Here is a 21,103-nt window from a genome sequence, read left to right as displayed (position 1 = left end):
GCCTGCAACCTTGACTGTCCACTTGAGCTGGCCAAAGAATTACGCCTTGAGGAAAATCCTGGCTCTATCCATGGGTCCTCCTTTGCTCACCTCCAAGCAGATGGGGTAGGGCCTTCTTTTAAGCTAAGCTTCCTTTCTAGGGTCCTTATTTCTTAAAGGGTCATCAACCCTTCATGTCTGTGCAGACCCATGGCTTCCCACTTGAATATGCTCTTGGTACTTCTCAGGGAGCATATGGCTGAATTCATTGCTGCTCAAAACTCACCAACCCTTGGCTAAGAGAAATGACATGCATGGAGTGCTAGGCATCTGTTTTTAAAAACACCCCTGGTAATTTTCCACAAGTAGGCAGGGTTGACAACCACTGCTCCAGATGTTGCAATAACTATTCTGAGTTACAACAAAATGACAGAGAGCCATGAACCTGACATATTGGCCAACCACAGAATTACAGTTTTACTTGTCTTTTGGCAGGATATCACTGGAACATAGTGAGGAACACTCTAAGACAAGCATGTCAAACTCAAAGGCTAAGATGGGCCAAATAAACAAGGCTTAAGTTTATGTGGGCCACAAAAAACCAAAAGCTTCAATTTTCATAGAAATGTAGGTTTATTTTGATAGAGACATGCTGAATAGAAAGGGCTGAAATAAATGAGTAATTGTTAACATAAAATAATAGAACATAAATTAATAGAATATTAATATTAATATTTTTTCTTGAACATTAACTTACCAGACACTGAATAACTGCACAAATTAATAAGCGTAATGCAAATAAATCTATTTTTCTTATTCTCCAAAAGCGAAATATTTCCTATTGCGCACACCAAACAAGTCTTGGCAATCAGCTGCTAAAATATTTGCTGTAAGTATTAGTGAAGAGAAATGGTACGCCTGCGCTTAAGGTGCGTAAGGGAAATGAAGGCAACACAATTACAGTAATCAGTCATTAGCGAACGTTGTAGTTCATTATTAATAATTATGTTAACAGGATATTATAAAAATTAAGTTACAAAATTTTTATTAAAGCATTTCTTACATACCGTTATATTGGCTGGGTCGCAAAAATATTTGTTGTGGGGTGGCCCATGGGCCGTGAGCTTGACATGCTTGCTCTAAGAAACCCATCTTCAAATCATACATAGAGGTCACCAAAAGGCCATTTTGAGATGCCTATTTTTAAACCTTAGATTTCCCTCTACGAGATTCTCGGGGGGAAATCTCACCTATGGTGTCAGGACTGGGAATAAGTGTGCTTCTTTGGATCCACTGCTCTGTCTGTATTTTGCAAGTCCTGTAAATTATCATGTTGTTCTCCTTCCACTGAATTCTAGAAAGTTTGGAGCCCAATTTGTGGTATGATTTTAGTTTATAGAACTTCCTGACAAGCATTTAAAAACTCTGATCTCACTATCTTATTTTCTTACCCTTTTAGACACTATTTATAATCCATTTTGTTTTCTGTATTCTATTTATCTTTTTATGCCACTTTGAAGTTCTTCAGGAATAATGCAAAGTAAGCAAGCAAAAAAAAAAAAAAAAAAAAAGGAAGAATAGATAAAATCAAAGACTTTTTAAGTTAAGTAGAACCAGGGAAACTCTGCCAGAGAAACCTCATTCTAAGCACTGTCAGCATTTGAAAACAGGAAACGTAACATGAAAGAGACACTAAGTGGAAAAAACATTTTTCTTGTTTCTCCTCAAAACTGGAAGAAAGGAATATGAAGGTAAAATGCTTGAGAAAACAATATTTTGTTGTTTGTTTCCAAGTTACTTATTTCCACAAGAAACAGGAAAGGCTACAGCTAGGCAATTTTAAAACTTACCTTAAAAAGGATATCTGTACACATTGCTTTTCCATGAGTGATTATTGGTTCTTGGTCTTCACCTTTTCCATCCCAACAGTCAAGTTCGACACATCTAGGAACATAGTGAAATTACAATATTGGACCCTACTAATAAAACAGTGTGTGTAAAAATTAAAAGACGCCGAAATAACTTGTTTTCTTATAGAAGTAGAAAATGGAATGAATTGACAGGATTATTTCATGGAGTATGCAAGTTAAAATCACATTATTCTCCTTATCAGTTTGGTGTTAACAAAAAAGGACTGAGATTAAAAGACACTTCAGAGTGATAACTGGTTGCAGTGCAGTTCTGTATGAAATTCTAGTTCTGGCAAAGCTACTATAAAAGACAATTTGGGGACAACTGGGGAAATTTGAATATGGGCTGTATTTTAGTTGATGTTAAAAGAATAATGTTTAAATTTTGTTAGGTGGGATGATGCTGCTTTGACTATAAGAGAAAATGTTCTCATTATTTAAGCAGCTCATACTCAAGTATTCAGAGACAGAAATTCTGATACTATTAATTTCTGTTAAAATATTTCCATACTAAAAAAAAAAAAAAAAAAAAAAAAAAGCAAGTTAAGGAAATAAGATATTGGCTATTGAGAACCAAGAAAAAAATCATAATTTCTTATTTTTCACTTTTAGCATTTTTATCATATTTTAAGCCCCAAACATTTGCCAATTTCTATAAGAGAAAAATAATTTTCAATAATCTTTATTCTCAGAGTATGAAATTTTAGAACGTTAACATTAATGTTAAATTTGCAAATGCCTGTGACCAACTGGAAACAGCATGACTTCCTAAAACATGTATTTTTGGGGGGATAAATTTACAGTAGAAAATATCTGTTGACCCACAGGATGACTCTAGACCAGCCGTGGGCAAACTACGGCCCGTGGGCCGGATCCGGCCTGTTTGAAATGAATAAAACTATTGAAAAAAAAGACCGTACCCTTTTATGTAATGATGTTTACTTGGAATTTATATTAGTTCACACAAACACTCCATCCATGCTTTTGTTCCGGCCCTCCGGTCCAGTTTAAGAACCCATTGTGGCCCTCGAGTCAAAAAGTTTGCCCACCCCTGCTAGACCTTTGTGGAACAGATATTGTGCTCCCTTTCCCGAGGTTAAATGACCACCATATCCATTTAAGAGAAGGACCAATGTCCATTTCACTTTGAGTACTTCTTCTGTTGTTTCAGAGAAAAGTAAAAGGGTGTCATATACAAATGCAGCTGTCCTGAGTGTCTGACCTGCAGCCAGCCAGGAGAACCTGTCTGTACATTTCTACCGAAGACTTCCCGCCGAACTGTCGGCCAGTGAGATAGGTGTTGTGGGAAGAACTGATGAAGTAGTGAGCCAGAGGATGGTCCATTTCTTGGTAAAGTTCTAAACGATCTAGGAAGACGGGGGCGTTTTCATCTGACATCAGATATCTGCAAAATCCATCACTGGATATAAGGCCTAGGGGAGAGAAGAATATCTTACAGACGTGTGGCTTTGCCAAACACACATCTTACATGTTACTCATGGAAGATGAAGCAGCTCAACAGGAGTAAAACCTTCCTCACAATCTCTTTCTCACGAACCTTCATTATTCAGTTCTTGAACAAAATAACACAGTTGCACATTATAAGTAACCTAGTGCATTGCACAAAGAGGTGGTGTCCTGCTTCTATGTGCACGGTGGCAGGGCACACAGTCCCCCGAGTTCAGAGGCACAGCTCCAGGAGATGTGGTGACCAGGGGCCAAGGGGACCTCAGTCTCTTTCTGCCTCTGCCACTCACTCATGATGCTCTGGGGTCTCGGCTTCCTCTCTGTCAAATGGGGAAGTACTGGCTACCCTTCTTTCCAGGACTGTCAGGAATGGTACATGAGAATATGAATAGGAGGCGCTCTAAAAAACTGGAAGGCATTCAACTATAAGGCAGTGTTGTTCTCACCAGGCTGGAGAAGGCCTCTCTGGATTTAAACAATTTAGTTTCCCATTTTATCTAAAAGGCAGGATATGGAACTAGTGAGAAGGGTTTGCAATTGTCTTTGAAATGTGGCCCCAAGAGCCTCTGTTCCTTTCAGTCACGCCTTTCGACACGGGGACAGGACCCCTGGTAACTACAGGAGTGGCGATCAATATTTCTGCGTCTTCTCCTATCCTATCTACCATTGACAGCTTCAGCTTTTTGTGTTTATTTAAGCATTTGAAAGTAACAAAGTGATTTTGAGCTTACTGAGAAGCTTTGCCAGATCTTAACATTTGATCTTATTTGCTCTATATTTTTTAACGAAATACATGATTATGGATGCCTTCGTGGTGCCTTGTGTGCCGCCCCCCTCAGTTCCATTCAATTTCATCTTTCTACTCCAATGTATACATCTACTACCCTAGTTTTTGTGTTTAACACTGCCAAGATGGTTTTGCAACTTTACTACAAATGCATTTATCCAAACAATAGGGAGTTTTAAATGTTTAAAAATGTATATGAAAGATATCCCACGCTTTGCTTTTGCAACTTGCTAGTTTTACTCTATATTTTCTTAGGATTTTTCCAGTTAATGTAGTAGTTCTTGTTCATTTATTTTTCACTGAATAATGTATAGTATGTACAGTAGTCCATATATAAATATGCCACAATTTATTGTTCATTATTCTGTTGATGAATATATACATTATTTCTAATTAGGATTAAAAATTCAACCATAAAAGTGTGCCCCCACCTCCTGGGCACATATATTTATTCTAAGAGCAAGACCTCTTCAAAGCATTGGGATAAATGCAGTGATAGAAAAAACACACAAGCCCCACCTTCATAAAACTCATATAGTATGGGCATGCGAACAAATATATTAACAAATAAATAAAAGTATAATATAATGTCAAGAAAGTGCTAGAAGGAAATAGAAACCAGGTAATGAAAGTGATTAAGCATGACCAAGATGCTGTGTTAGATATGTGGCCAAAAAAAGCTATTCTGAGGAGGTCATGTTTATGCATGGGGAGCAAGCCACATGCACACCTGGCAGAAGGTTCAGCAAGTGCAAAGACCTTTGCAGGAGTGTATGACAAAGGGAAAAGTTGGTGGAAATGAGGTTGCAGAGACAGCCAAAGGCTACCTCAGTTGGACTAAGTACTTTGGAATTTCATTCCAAGTGTGCTGAAGAGTCTTTGGAGGGTTTTGAAGAGTGAAATAACATGATCAGATTTGGTTTAGAAAGATTTACTCTGGCCACTGTGTGGAACATAAATTGTAGGGCACTGAGTAGAAAGGAGAAGACTGGTTACAAGTCAACTGGCATTGTCCAGGGAGAGATGATGTAGGCTCAGAAAGTCTGGTAAATGTGTAGATGAAGAGAACTTATTTGTTTGGAACTTATTTTGCATACAGAACTTGCAGATCCCGCTGATAATTTAGAAATGATATGAAAGAACAAAACAAGTTGAGGATGATTCCAAGAGTTTTGGCTTGAAGAGCTGGGTGAATAATAGTACCAGTTTCTAGGCCGGGAAAGGAACAGGTCTGCGGATGAGAAGAACTAAAACATGATGGATGTGTATCTTTGAAATGCCCATGTAACATTCAAGTGGAGAGTTCTACTACAGGCCGATAGACAGTAGGAGTGGGGAGTTTAATCAGAAAGTCATGTGTGTGTAGAAGAAACTTAAAGCCATTGGGGTGGCTGAGCTCTTCGAAAGAGTGAGTGTAAATGAGCAGAGATCCAGGGACTGAACTTGGACCACTCTAATGTCAGAGCTGGGAAAGAGAAAACCTCTAGGGTCCGTACATGGAAGTGGAGAGGCTGAGCGGTAGGGGAGGTCTACTTTCACTGTACTACTGCCAAAATATTCATCACGATGGCTGTTTGTACCAATTTATGTCCCCAACAGAAATTTATTCAGAATGCCTTTTGTACCACATTCTCAGCCATACTTGATGATAATGACAGATTTTAAAATTTCCATCATCAGTGAAATGATGAAACTGTGCTTTTCTGATGTGTCAATGATAATCTCATAGATGTTTAGGGCCTGAAAGGACTTTAGGAAGAATCAGCGACACACCTCTATCACAACATCTATCATACTACTGAGGAACTGCTCTTTCTTCAGCAGATCCCAACTGCCTTATTCAGCTTTGAATTCCCAGCATCCAGCACGGAGCTTGGTACCAAGTCAACCCTTCACAGACTTTAAGGAGTGAAGGTGGGGGGAGAAAAACTAGTCAAATGACTGCATGAACGCCACCATCTTATAAGCAGGAAAACCAAGGTCCAGAAATATTGTTCCTTGCTCAATTTCACACAGTAAAATCGAGCCACTCTCCTTTTCACTGTAATAAAATGCAAGGTAGAATAAATTACAATTCTCAGAGTATTAATAAGAGAGGTAAGTCATGAAGCAGTCTTGCTGAATATAGGTATTTGAGGCCCTTGCAGCGAGTATAAATATAGGACTACAACCAAGGGAAAACTCAAGTGGACTTGGAAAAATATCAGGGATGAGATCACACATCATGATGGGCCAGACATGCATATAAACAGGTTCTATGTGGGTCCAGAGAATATGTGAACCTTTTGGCCACGTTCACTGAGACACACAATCAAATGAATCCCTGTTCTAAAGAGGAGGAAACTGTAGCCATGATACTCATGAGCACATGGGATGAACAGAACTTGAACCTAGATCTCCCTTCTCTCCATTGAGACAAGGCCGGAAGCACTAGCCCAGGTATCTCAATTGCTCCCTGTCCAGTTATATTACCATCAACCCTCCCCTTATTTGCAGGGTTTTCTCACTGCTATCGAACCAATCTGAAATTTTCTCTCCACGCCTTTCCTTTGTCAAATATTGGAATGGACAACACGTTGTTTCTAAAGTTTTATTGAAGGGGGCAAAAGTTCAAAATCCCCACCAACTTGCTAAATTGATTCCTACTAAAGGTCAAATGAAGGGTGAGAAGGCTTCTCAAATAATGTATTCAATTCCTAGGCTTGGCAAAACAAAAGGGAGAAAAAGAAGGTGTAAATTTTTATAGGAAATTGAATTCTTTTCAAAGATTTGCAAGAGAGATTGTATTTGGCATTTTTACATGTAAGTATTACGTAATACAAGCATTATACAATATAAGAAAGAACATGGGGGAATACCACTGTAATGTGTTGCATATATTCTTGCTTTTGTTAAATAAAGAAAACTCTTTTTTTTTCACTTTTATTACCTTTTTTCTTCAAGTCTTCATCAGGCTCATACATCTCAATGATCTGCATTGCCCTTTTAGCATCATAAAATGGGAATAAAATTTCATTGAGTCGAGGATCTCGTTGATGCTATGATGAGAAAATAACTCCATTTAGGTTAACATTTCTCGCCTTTATGGTGTTACACAATTCAAGCATGTAATATCTAAAACAATATATATTTACAATGTCATATTTATAGTTACAAAGATAGGATTTTACCGTCTTCCTGTCTTTCTCCCTAAAATATACTTTAAAAAACTCCAAATTTGGAAGTACTTGACTGGTTCCCCTCACTGAACTAAATCAAATCAAATCCTTCAAAGTGCTCAATTTTGGAGAATACAGAAATTGGTTTTCCTTCAGAAACTGAAGGCTATGTAATATGCTGTGCATGTCAGCTGTACTGTCCATTTGTTCCTATCCCACAAGTAAGACATTTGGCATAAATGCCTATAAAAAGTGAGGTAAAAAATTTTTTAAAGAAAAGAAAATAATGAAAGCACAAATAAAAAAAAAACACTCCAAAGTAGTTCAAATAGATAATATACTACTTAAAGTGTCAAAACAAAAGCAATAATGAAATCCCCTAAGACAGGCAAATATCATTTCATTTTTAAATCAATAAAAGATTTCATGGGCACTCTGAAAACTTTGTTTTCTTGAGGAAATATTCATCAAAATGAACCAATTTTAGTGATGATGAAAATTAATCAGCACAAGGATATTTACAAGCTATAAACAATATGAAAATATGTATTTAAATATCAGTAGTTCAGAAAGTCTATGAAATCTAACTCAGTTTGGCCTGAGGACATTGTCTGGGCAGAGACTAAGGTACTTAGGAGGGTGGTGATGTCATGCTTTTCCAGTCGCCACTTGGATGCTCGTGGTGGGACATGGGGCACCAGGAGCAATGCTGTTCCCGCAGTCTGTCATTCTACCTTCACAGCAGTGATGAAACAAGTTCAAATCACTGACTCAGCTATAATCCTGTGTGGATGTGTGTGTCTGTGGGTGTGTCTGTGTGTCTGTCTGCCTGTCTGTACTAGTATATTTCTGGAGGCAGCGTGCCCATTAAATTTCCTTATTGTTCTCTGCGACCCCTGGTCATCCACCAAATAAATAAATAAATAAAGCAAACTTCAATGGAATAATGGCAGGCAAGCAGATGGGAGCCAAACCTGCTCAATAGGTAGGACTTTGGCAACAACTCTTTACCCAAATATATGCACAGACTTTGGAAAAGCACTATTGGAAAGTGCTAAGGTAGCTAAGAAACAATGGTTACAAGTTCATGTGGCTTTCCCTTCCCCATTTATTTTGAAGTGATAATTTGAAAAGGGGGTTGCACAGAATGAATGCCTTCGGCCAACAGGACATTTGCTGTACTTTCCTAAAGTACTTGTAGCCTAGCTTGTCCCGGTCCTCCCATCTCCCCTACCGAGTTAAGGGATCGATATCTTTTTTGTCAATTTATCCCAATGAAGCATGCTTCTGCTGCCACCTAAGGAATCACAGCTCACAACAGCTCGCATCATGCATGTGCAAGAGCAGACACTGTCACATCAAAAACAGGCCTTGAGACCACAGAGAAGGAAAGTCACGGGTGTGCAGGGAGACTGTGAGGTGGGCCGTGGAGTGCCAGGCAGGGAAGGCATGGGACCCCTGGTTTAAGAAATGGATGCCGTCATGCAAGTCTACGGCTCGCTATTCTAGGAAATGACAAGCACCACCCTCTGGTGATAATACATTGTTTAAAAGACAAACCAACAAACGAAGAAGAAACTCTCTCTAGGCACATTCCTTCTCCTGCCCATCTCTGTAAATAACCCCATGAAAGAAGATGGATGCCGTTTTAGGTAAAAGGTCCTTTTAGGCCCCACTGTAGTTATCTGCAAGGCTGGCCACTATATTTCTCTCCCTTACTAAAATTAAGTCTTTTGATTTAAAGATATGCTCAATGGTAAATATTCTGCACTCATGGAGATGATGGGGCAAATCCATATAAATTACAGAGTGAAAGGAAGAAGAGATTCAACTAAAGGGGAGAGAAGAGAGAGAGTTAGGGAGAGGAGAGGGAATCTTATGTGCTGTTTACATACACATGCACATATTCTAATGCGGTGTTACCAATAGTGTGATCTGTGAATGGCAACAATGGTACCACCCTCAGCTGGGAGTTTGTTAGAAATGCGAATTCTGGGGCCCCGCCCAGTCCCACCAAATCTGATTCTGGGGGGAGGGAGGACCTGTGAATCTGTTTTTTAACAAACCTTCCAGGTGATTCTGATGGGCTTCAATTTAAGATGTAAAGGTATACCTTTTAACATAATGGGATATCATTTTTTAAAAAGTACCTAAGTTCTACTAGGATAGAAGAATGCTAAATGTTGGAGAGGTCCTCCCAATTAAACCCCATTACAATTTTGTCCCAGGGCATAATTACTAGCACATCCTGCCTACCAGGAAAACCAAGTCCTAAGATGGATATATCATCATCCCCTACTCTACATTACTTGCAAATAATAAAAAAGAGACAGGGAATTGCATTTGTTTTTGCAGCTGCTCCATCAGATGAACATAAACTGTTGCTTTCCCTAAAATCTCCACCTTTCAGAAAGGAAGTACGGATCAATGTGGAGAATCCAAAGGCAAGGAACAAATGCTAAGACTTGCATTAGAGTCACAAAACTATCATTTTTAGATGAAAAAAGAAAACAAAGAGGAGGAAGCTCATTTCTCGGTGATCTCAGAGTAATGAAGTCGCAGAAGAGTCCCATGGGGACATAAGCCCAGGGAGACAAATGCTTCACAGCTCTAAGGGACAGACTATTGGTTTTCAGTTGGGGCTCAGTGAAGCAGGATATCCAGGACATTCACCCCAGGATGCCCAGAGCCTTGCAAAATGAGATCCTAAACAGCTTCCAAAAAATAGGTCATAGAAGGTGCCCAAGTGAATGAAGCATAAATGGACATGGCTTCATCACTATGTCCTTGTTCTTCTTCCTGAGAAAAAGCATCACTGGCTTCAATCCAAGCAGCACTGGGAGATAGATGTTGACGTAAACACAATTCAAAAGAGACATAAAGGAAATAAAGAAATAACTGACAAGAGTAGCTTACTTGTAAGACTATATAACTCCTTCTCTCTCTTTGCCTATACAGTAAAGAATAAAGAGCCCAGCCAGTGTGGCTCAGTGGTTGAGCCTTGACCTATGAACCAGGGGGTCATGTTTCGATTTCTGGTCAGGGCACATGCCTAGGTTGCAGGATCGGTCCCTAGTTGGGGGTTGTGCAGGAGGCAGCCCATCAATGGTTCTCTCTCTCCCTCTCCCTTCCTCTCTGAAATCAATTATATGTATGTAAAATAAAGATAGTGTAAATGGAAAGAGATAAGAGAGCTTGGGTCCTTTCTTACATTCCTTCAACTGAAAAACAAATAAAAAATAAAATTTAAAAATCAGGTTTAGCCCTAATATGATGACATAATGTGTTTAACGCAGGGGAAAGATTACCAGACACAAGAAAATAAAGCTAATTTCTTCTTATTATGAAGGCATAAGGTCTTTTTCTTCTCTTTCTTATTTTAATCTTTCTCTCCTGCTCTCCCTGCATCTCTCAATTCTGCAGACCCTCAGTTGTTATCAACTTCATCAGAAGTAAAATAAAGGATGAAGGTAAAACCAAAATCAATTTAGCTTCTCATTAGGCTAAATCTTCACAGGGAGAGGTGAAAATAACAGGCGCCCGGAGATCTTAATTAGCGCACCCACATCCAGAGAGCCCAGTTGACAGCAGTATCTGACCAGGTGGCAGCTCCTAATAAGTGCCACCCCAGCTCTCCTAGAAGCTAGTTTGCTAGTTCCATAATATAGGCAGAGGAAGTTTTCTTCAGTCTACTGGAAAGGAATAAGAAACATAGCTGTGGCCTGGCCAGTGTTGCTCAGTGGTCGAGTGTTGACCTATGAACCAGAAAGTCAAGGTTCGATTCCTGGTCAGGACACATGCTTGGGTTGTAGGCTCCATCCCCAGTAAGGGGCATGCAGAAGGCAGCCAATCAATGATTCTCTCTTATTGATGTCTCTCTCTCTCTCTCTCTCTCTCTCCCTTCCTTCCTCCCTCCCTCTCTCTCACCCTTCCTCTCTGAAATCAATTAAAAAAAATTTAGGCCTGAGTGGTGGATTTCCACGACAAAATTCATTGTGGCCAGTGACAGAAGGTATATGCTGCTCTCACATTTTTCCCATTCACACAAGGCATTCCAAGGAGGGGCCCAGGTAATTCACTGGGACAGTGCTTCACAAAATTTACCTGCAGGCAAAGCACCCCGGAATCCTGTTAAATGCAGATTCCAATTCCTCAGGACTAGGTGAGGCCCGAGAGTCTGCATTTCTAACAACCTCCCAGAGGATGCCTAAGCTGCATCCACAGACTACACTTGCGGGAGCTATAAACAAGGAGGTACTGAGAAATGGGTGAGGAGCAGGTAAAGCTATTGGGGAAAAGCTAGTAAGTGTCGAATGGCATGGATAGGCAAAAGGTGGTACAAGCCCCTACATAGCAACGAAGGCAATAAATGAAGGATTGTTTCTCCTCCCCTCCCATATTAATATACTTACAGAAAATCTGATGTGAAGAGTAAAGAGATTTACAAGCTGGAAGGTGGTGAGAGGCAGGATGGGCTTTTCTAATAAAATGGAACTTTCCCCTATTCTAATTGGTTAATGCTGGTGTTCATGTCTATTGATTTTTGCTTTCTCGATCATGTCTCCGGTTACCTTTCTAAACTCTCTCATTTAATCAAAGAGTTTTGCAGCTGATAGTCTGCAATATTCAGGGTACACAATCAACAGTAAGAGTAGGACCTAGTCCTTTCATGTTCATGGGACTCATTTATTTTTCCTTGTCTTACTGCATGATCCAGGACTTCTAATACAATATCAAATTCTGGCTTGTTGAGACTGAGGCTAAGGCATTTTGAAAATGTTTAGCTCTAAGCTTTTGGACTCATAGACCCTTACATTCCAATGCCTGCTTCGTTCTGGAGTGAAGCCTGCCTCCTTTCACTGTGGGTTTGGAAGGAGATCTACCTAAGGGATGCTTTTGATTTTATAGAGATGAGAGAGGCAACTCAGAAGGGGACGGTGAAGGAGGAGGCAGAACGTTCCCTAAGCTTGACCAAGCTTCTTCAAGGCGACATTCAGTTCTCCCAGTTGAGTCACTAGGATAGAAAAGGAAGAGATTCACGGCAAACACTGATTAAAAATAAAGGCTTTACAATTTCCTGGACTGTCTTGTAGTCTCCATGACCTCAAGAAATCAGTATAAAATCACACTGATTCCATCAGCCCCACCCCCACAGTAAAGGTGCTTCCTTACTGTTAATGAGAAGCCAAATAGAAGGAAATGACCACTGAGAGCTACTGGCCACTGCAACAGTGACGGATAAAAGCTTACCAAGTCACACGTATTTAAGAAAGAATTTGGATGACAGAGCAAAGAAAGTATGGATGATCATAGCTTTTAAAAGTTAAATGTTATCTACTTAGCCTTATAGGAATGACAAGAGTGATTACTGGGTAGGCCTACAAAAACAATCCATAAAAGGAAAGGCATGAAATAGGAACCCATGAAGGCAGCACCTATCCTCAGACTCAGAATTGCGCAGTGAAATGCACCTTTAATAAAAGGCTGGGTGCCAGCTTCACCCCCATGCCCACAAGAGGCCTTTCGTTAGAAAGTGCCTAATTGATGGTGTGGTCGACTTTCTCCTCTCCACTGAAGTGTTTTCCCCTTTTAGTAGAAAGCATGCTTCCTGCCCATCTCACCAGGATTTAAGATGATCAAACACCCCAACTGCATGAGGAAACTGAGGGACATAGAACAATATATATATTTTTTAAAACAGAGGAGGGAGAAGGGGTTAAAGAAATAAAGGAAAGCAATTTAACTTACGAGCAATGGTGGCAGAAGAATGTGGATAATATCTGGGTAAAGATTCCGAACACAGTATTCACGTGAGAAAAAATGGTGGAGTGCAAAAGCTTAAACTGTTTTCAAGCAAAATGAATATCATATTATACTGAAAGGCTTATGTGAATGTGGGCCTCTGTGTTCATCTATGGGGTACCTTCTCTTTCCTGTATCAGTGCTGTTAGGCTCTGGTAACCGTTTCTCCTAACGTGCAACCCCACATATTGGAAGTCACTGAGCCCTGGCAGGGAAAGAAGAAGGAAGCCCTTCTGCAAAGATGTGATTTCTCTCTGTAAATTGGCAAGTCACAGCCTGCCTGTTGTCTTTTTTGAGGCAATACCTCATGTCTGGCATGATACTGACTTTTCTAACATTTTTCCCTTTATATGGCACAATGGTTAACATAAATTGTTTGAAAATGAAAATATATTGTCCATTTCTCACTTAAACTCTTATTATTCAAGTGTTGGGGGAAAAGTGAATTTTCCTTTTTGTATTTTGCAAGAGCTTCTGCGGGTTTCACTGAAGAGGAAACATTTTTATTTGTCCTTGGAGGGGGGGGGGGGGAGGAAGTTAATTTGAATTGGAATGAAAGTTGCAACCTTTACTTGTCCTACCATATATTTTTTATTCGGCTTAAGCAAATTCTGTCCACCAGTGTTGGTGGTTAAGTGAATCATGTTCTAAAATTAGCCCTGAGAATGTTATAAAAATAAAAAGTAAAAATTTAACCTGTAATCCAGTTGACCTAATATGTACTATATTTTCACCCAGGAAATATAATTGTGCTTGTCAAAATATTCTATTTTGAATCTACAAACTTTTCTTACATGCAATCCATTAAAAGACAAAAATCAAGCTTCCCAGTTCCATGCAAAGATATAAGAAAAAGTTAGCAATGGGGAATCCAACTATATAGTGTGGCAAAGTAAATCCATTCTCTTTCTATTTAATGAGATCAATAGGAAAAACAAAAAAACATAGTACCTTCAATATTGTCTTGCAAAAAAACATAGACACACTTAATTAAATCAATATATCATAAAAAAGTTACACGCACACACAGAGCAATACATCACAGCAAGAAACCAACAAAAAAGCAGTGTGCAAAGCCAACGTGTGGGAAGTGCATGGACACACAAGGGCAGCGGCTGATTTTTGCACCTGGTAAAGCCATAATGAAAAGATCAGCAGGTCAAAAGCAAAGCGAATGAGGGCGAATGATGCGGGCATGCAATGAGGACGCTGGAGGAGGCAAGCCACTGCACACAGACTATATGGAGTTAATGTATGAAAAAGCTTACTTCATTTAGAAAGCTCACTAATTGGTCTACCGTTAAATAATCAGTTTTGTCTCCATTGCTGAAAAGAAATGTATTAGAAAAAGTAAGTTTTTGTATTTGATGCTACAGTATGTACGATTTACATGTTGACAATTATTGATGATAATTCTAAACTTATTTTCTAACCCTGAAGTAGTGGTGCATTCTTAAAATGGCCAGAGACAATGAAAAAAAACCCCAAAACAACAACAAAAACCCCCACAACAACAAAGGAAAAGAAACACTCCCACTAGCTCACAGGAAATTCTGCAATTCTTCTCTAGCATTATCAAAAGACATTATTTTTAAAAAAAAGCAACAACATGTAAGTCATCCATTTGAGATAACTGGAATGAATGAACTTTTCAACAACATAATAACATTCCAAATCAAATCTAGTTAGTTCACATAACAGGTTAATACCTAAAGGAGCAGGTTAAAATTGTAGGCAGTTAGTAAAGCCAATGCAAAGGGGGAAAAAAAAGTTCCAGGTGCTGCCATTAATTTACGTAAAATCTTTAAAAAAAATCAGTAAACTTTTACACAGATAAACTTGGGGGTGAAAATAGAATTCTCACTAGATATCCCTAGATGCTATCAACACACTATCATAAAATAGGATGACAATAAAACTTTCAAAAATCTAAAAGGACAAGGATAATCCTGATGGGACACTTTCTCATAAATGGAACTTACTTACATTTTTTTAAAAAGATCCTCTATATCTGTCCGAGGACAAATCTTTTGTGTCAGTTCATAGAACTTTTCATAAGTAAATGCTGCAGGCTCGATTTCATCATTCTGTAAAGAAGAAAAGTATGTCATAAATCATGGGATATATTTTCTCCTCGGAGGGGAAGAATCTACAGGATTGACCACTTAGGATCCCTGGGCCTCCATCTCTGATTGTTGCTGACAGAAGCCAGAGGCCAACCTCCAGCTGCGGCCAGGCCATCGTCAGAAAGGGCCCGTGGAACTGAGCAGTTCTAGTTACCAGGGGGCCAGCTTGTGTGGCAGACCTCGGCCACAGCTGGGCCTGCTCTAGGAAACACCCCAGAGAACAAATATCAAGAAACATTTCCTTCTTCTCTGCTTGAGGGAGAAGCACAAGAGCCTGACTAAAGGTTGCTGAATAAATCAAGCCTGGAGTTTACTTCTGCGTATGTTGTGAATTTTCCTAAGACCGCAGGAAGAGGCTCAGGACAACCCTATAAGATTTTGCTTTTCATACTGAAATTTATAGTTCAAATAGGAATTTTTAAAAGCAGCAACAGGCTTAAATCTTTCTTGCAGTCAATAAATTAATTGCAGTTCTTTTAAATCTGAAGGGCCATGAACACAAATGGTTTGCGGGGGAAGAGGTGCTTCATAAAACACCGGCCAGCCGTCTAGAAGAACTGAATTTATTAGTCAATTACTCATGCCAACACTGCGCTTGATCGAGGCAATGCTGATGGCGTTCTCTAAAATAAACTTTCCACAGACTGTGCAAGAGCCATTTCCCCTCCTTAATAAAGTGGACAACAACACTTTGAAGTACACTCTCTGAATTTGAAAGCACTGAGGTTAAAATGAGCAGAAAACAAAAGCAAGGAAGGAAAATGAAGGGAAAAGGAAAAGGAGTCTATGGACTGCATCTAATTCTCAATCTAATGGAGATTTTTTTAAATATATATATATGTATGTAATCTGGCTTATTACATATGAGAACAGAAATAAGGAAAATGGTTTTAGGAACACATTATTAAATAAATGAATACCTTATGTTAAGTGAAATAAGTCAGAAAAAGATGAATACTATATCATTTCACTAGCAAACAAAATAAACAAACAAAACAGAAACAAACTCATAGATACAGAGAATAAACTGATGGTTTGCCAGATGGGAGAGTTGGACAGAAAAGGAAGAGTTTCAGAATTACAAACAGGTAGTTACAAAACAGCAACAAAATATAAAGTACAGCATTGGGAATAGAGTCAATAATATTGTAATAAATGTGTCTGGTGCCATGTGGGTACTGGACTTATTGGGGGAATCACCTCATAAGTTATATAAATGTCTAACCATTATGCTGTACACCCGAAATATAATACTGAATGTCAAGTATAAATGAAAAATAAAATAAATTAATTCATACCTTTCCGCTGGGAAGACCTAACTCCTTGAGTGCTTGAAAGATCACCTTTTCTGTCTTCCCCGATGCAAAGGTTCTAGTAATACTAGAGCAGAAAAGAAAAAAAATCAAGGCATTGTTAATTCTGTTTTCTCTGATGCAAAGCTCCAAGTAACACCAGGGATGGTGGGATGGAGGGAGAAGGACAAGGAGAATAAAATTACTTCCCATTTCTAGGTGTGGTTTACTTTCCACACCAGCTCCTGCAGTGCCCTGTGGTGACCAGCTGATTGTGCTGGTGAGGTAACTGGATTCTACGACAGGCTGACACCCCTGCGTGCCTGTGAATACCACAGGCTCTGGGGGATACATACCTTTGGACAAAAATAATGACTCATGTTGACACTGCCAAATTACTCTCTTAGGAAGGAAGAGGGCATGTAGCAGATGGACGATAGCTGTAGAAAAACACCGTGTGTTGACCTCATCTGGGCTTGGGGAAAAGAAGTGGGCCCCTCAGAACTCAGCCCATGCCTGTGAATGCCCTGGCCCTGGTGTCACACTGACTACAGCCGACATGCTCTATCAGCCGTATTTTTTCATGTGTTTGTTTTCTGAGCTAAGCATCCTTGAGCTACTCTGAAACGTCAGCTGCCTCAACGATTGCAGTTTGTTATGTAAGTGATAGGTGTGGGGGAGAGGAGAGGCAGGGGAACAATTATTCCATGTTTCAACAGAATCTTGGCACTACCTCTAGACATGTTATTTTTGAATAATGGTGCAGCCTTTTTAAAATTAAATTTATTGGGGTGACATTGGATAATATGTTCATATAGATTTCAGGTGTGGGTTTCTGTGTTCCAAGAGCTGTATATTGCACTGTGTGCCCAGCCTTTGAACTAGTAGGGTGTGCACTAAGACTAGTACAATGGATGCCACCTCAATGAGCACATTTTCTAATGATGATAAAGATAGAAGAAAAGAGACTCCCTAGGATTAATACATTGGTGACCCTCGGAATGAACGCTACTGAGGAGATGACTTGGTGCCCTGGAATCCACACTGGCTCTGAGCCATGCCTTAGCTGCCCAAGGAGCCTCCATTCACTCCCTGCTTGCTAATTGTCACCATAATAATTTTAACTGTAAATCAGAAGTCCAGCCTCCACTTAAGATAGAGCGTGCTTTCATCTGAGAAGCTTATCTTTAGAACGCCTTGCCTGTGAGCACAAGAGAGTTTGTAGCAGTGCCTCCCTGGTCCCAACCTTGCCCTGTACTCCACCATTCACATTAAGTGGAAGGCCAGCTCCAAATGTAAACAGCGCCACCAGTTAATCCTGATGAGTGGGAGACAGCACCACTTTAACCGTAGAGTACAACTTCCCAAAATAGAATGGGAAGACCTGACTTTAAGTAAATGAATTATTATGTGTTCATTCAAAGCTTTATTGTTTCACACTTGGTCCAAGAATACTTCAAGAGGTATATTTTTAGGAGTGCTTGAGACAACCGTATTCAAATGTAGGGAGGCCTATGAATTCCCTTTAACAAATCTACAGACATGGAAGGGCTTAAGTGTTAGACATCAAGTATGAGGATTTCTACTGTAGAGGGCGCTATTTCCACATTCTCTCACTTCTCTAGAGTTCATGGAATTTATATACTTTAACTTGGGCTGAGAAGTAATCTATCTGACCTTTATAATAAAGGTGTAAAGTAGCTCTTCCCTGTGTATTTTTTTTTTAAAGAATGTGTTAATGGGAGAGCTACAGGCCCCCAGGCAGGATTTGCAATGTCTGGCACTTGTAATGAGGAGGAAACTCTTTGCATAGCAATCTCAGGGTATCTCAGCTAACCAGAGCTTCTGTTAGGTCTGGATAGGCCTGACAAAGGAGATGAAAACTGATTGACATGGTCATGAATGTAGCAGGGACAGGGCTGAGCCTTTCTGATAAAACAAAACCTGGATGTTAGGTAAGGGCTCACGCAAGGAGGAAGGAAAGAGTGTATAGAAACAGAATTTTTTGGCCAGGACTTGGTGAAGTGCCAAGAAATGAAAAGCAGATGCCCAGCTGGTGTGGCTCAGTTGGTTGAGCGTCATCCCATGCACCAAAAGGTGGCGGGTTCGATTGATTCCCAGTCGGGGTATGTACCTAGGTTGTGGGTTAGATCCTGCATTAGGGTGCGAACAGGAGGTAACCAATGAAGTTCGTTCTCTCTCTCTCTCTCTCTCTCTCTCTCTCTCTCTCTCTCTCTCTCTCAAAAATCAATAAAAAATACTTATTTTTTAAAAAAGAAAGTAGAAAAAGAACATCTCATGGGATTAGGAAGGTCCAAGCATTTGTAGGAGATAGAAAACTTGAGAGAGAAATTAGGGTGTCTAGTGCCAGGACAGAGGGAAATAAACAGGAATATATTAGTGAGGGCAAAGTCATGCCCAGTAACATGACTGCGCTGGAGATAATAAAGGCAAGAAGTGGCATATGGACAGAGGGTCTCATTCTCAGGCCACCTTTCCATGAGGGGCCTTGGGCTGGCCAACCTCATCACAGATCTGCTCACCTCATTCCATAAAAGAGAGCAAACCCAGGGTGGAAAGTGGGAGAAAGCAAGTGAACAGAACCATTCCCTGGGGCAGTGCCTTTATTCCCTTTGCTGCAGGCAGCTTTCAGAATCATTCTAGGCCTTAAATGTACTCGCTAGGGGTAAAGGGGTTGTGGTGTGAAGGTGAATTCTTTGAGTTTCCAGTTGCCTCAGAGGCCCAGCAGAAGGCCATTTACCCAGAGTCCTGAGAGAAACACACTTATCACAGGCGGGACCATTTTAGACACCAAACTAGGCATTCCATGGAAACATGAATATAAAGGACTATGATTGAGTCAGCTTTGACAGGCAGCCTCATGCCTACAGAGTACAGCTTAGTGCTTCATAACAAACAGGTGCTCAGTGAGATTTTATTGAATCAAAATAAATCACTTCCCCAAAGGGAATGCCATAAAAGCAAATACCCTTAAGTGGCGCCCAGTCCTACTAGAATCCTGGTTACATTCCCAGGGACCTTACAGGTGACTAAGACACCAATGTTCCTAGAAACGAAGGGAGTCTCACTCTTTCCTTGTCCTCAAAGGGTCCACAATCTATCCAACAGTTTAACACCATCTTCAGGGAGGACTCCTGAAATGCAGCCCTAGCAGAGCCGGACCCTCTCCGTGGGCAGGCTGGGCCGTGGGGACATGGGTGGATTATGTCGAAGACGGGCGGCCACGACCACACATGAGGGTCTCGGCCTTCTTTAACACAGCTGTCCCCTTCCCGACTCCCTCCAGGAGTGCCCACACTACTAGCTGGCTACCCTTTCCCAACTCTCCAGCCACTGCTTCCAACTCCAGGTGACAGAGAATAGGAGATGGCAAAAGAAAACAGCGCCCCCTCCAAAGCTTTGGTCAGAGTGGGAAAACAAGCTGAGTGTGTCTGTCAGCGTGAGAGAAAAGCAGACTGCATGAGATATTATACACAGAAAGAGAAGAGAAGGGAGGGATAAAGTGTTTCTCTCTTTCTTCATTCATCACCCCTGAAACTTCCTGGCTATTACATGTTGATTAGTGCTGAAGAGCAGCGCCGTTCCCAAGCTGTGCACTAAGTGTGAAGGCAGGCCCCTGTAACATTGTGCACACATACCAATACACTAATAGTTTCCATTTTAAAAACGCCAGAATGATAGTGATGAAACGACTTTTTAAAAGTGTTTACTCTTCATAGCCATTAAAACATTCAGAACAATTTCCCCTAGCCCTTGGCGGCTCATCCACCAGGAGATTTATCCGCTTTTTTCTGGCGTGGTATCAACTCTCCATCAACTCCAACCAACTGCCCCCGAATCACAGATGTCCACTGTCAAACACCTGTTAATACTGGCAGCCACCAAAGAGCTCATGTCCAAGAGAGCTACAGAACATGACAAAACATCTCGGCTATTTCTACAAAAAAGGTAATTTCCTATGTGAACATGCTAGATAAAGATCTTTGGAATCAGAAAAAGCTTCCAAGCGTATAACAGCAATGTGATTAGTAGGATGCATGCAAATGAAACCAGAACTGCTGGTTACAAGGGCTCTGATCACAATTTATGTGTTTCATACTTTGTCCATTTCCTGAACCTTATCTGGGAAGAAAATGCAGGAGAGTAAGATATGTAAAAACCGATCCAACTTATATTTCTTTTCTTGACTCTGCTATCTATGTTCTCTGAGTTGGGACTTACTACTTCCATACTAATTTTAAATAAAAAGTCACTATATATTTGCAAGTAGCTGGAGAATGCTGAGATACATTAAAATAATTGTCCTGCTATCGCTCAAAAGAAGAAGGAGTTGTAAATAAAATAAGGGTCAGTGTACAGTGTCTTTGCCAATAACCATCAGTCAAGGATGCTCACAGGACTTTTTATTAACTGTACAGGAGGCATCACATTGACTTGGTAGTAAACTATTAAATAAAAATCAGGGAATCCTACATGTAGCTGTGTAAAGCCTACAACCAATGCTTGAGGCATATAACACTGTAAACCCTCAATAAAAGGTTAAGTAAAAGGAACACTGTCC

The 21,103-nt window shown here is 40.2% G+C and overlaps 1 protein-coding gene across 5 annotated transcripts in view; it reads right to left on the bottom strand.

Moving 5' to 3' along the window:
• Positions 1-21,103, bottom strand: part of PLCB4 (phospholipase C beta 4) — a 382,360-nt gene that overhangs the window by 62,471 nt on the left and 298,786 nt on the right. For all 5 annotated transcript variants that reach the window (XM_036322572.1, XM_036322576.1, XM_036322574.1 and 2 more), the window contains 6 exons: positions 16,528-16,609; positions 15,090-15,190; positions 14,372-14,429; positions 7,073-7,181; positions 3,112-3,322; positions 1,830-1,923 (listed from right to left, as the gene is read on the bottom strand). In XM_036322572.1, the coding sequence (XP_036178465.1) occupies positions 1,830-1,923; positions 3,112-3,322; positions 7,073-7,181; positions 14,372-14,429; positions 15,090-15,190; positions 16,528-16,609 (655 nt within the window). The remainder of the gene's footprint in view (positions 1-1,829; positions 1,924-3,111; positions 3,323-7,072; positions 7,182-14,371; positions 14,430-15,089; positions 15,191-16,527; positions 16,610-21,103) is intronic.

This window comes from Myotis myotis, unplaced genomic scaffold (assembly GCF_014108235.1).
Source record: "Myotis myotis isolate mMyoMyo1 unplaced genomic scaffold, mMyoMyo1.p scaffold_m19_p_9, whole genome shotgun sequence".
Lineage (NCBI taxonomy): Eukaryota > Metazoa > Chordata > Mammalia > Chiroptera > Vespertilionidae > Myotis > Myotis myotis.
Note: the sequence above shows the minus strand (reverse complement) of the source record. Positions and strands in the feature narration are given on the sequence as shown.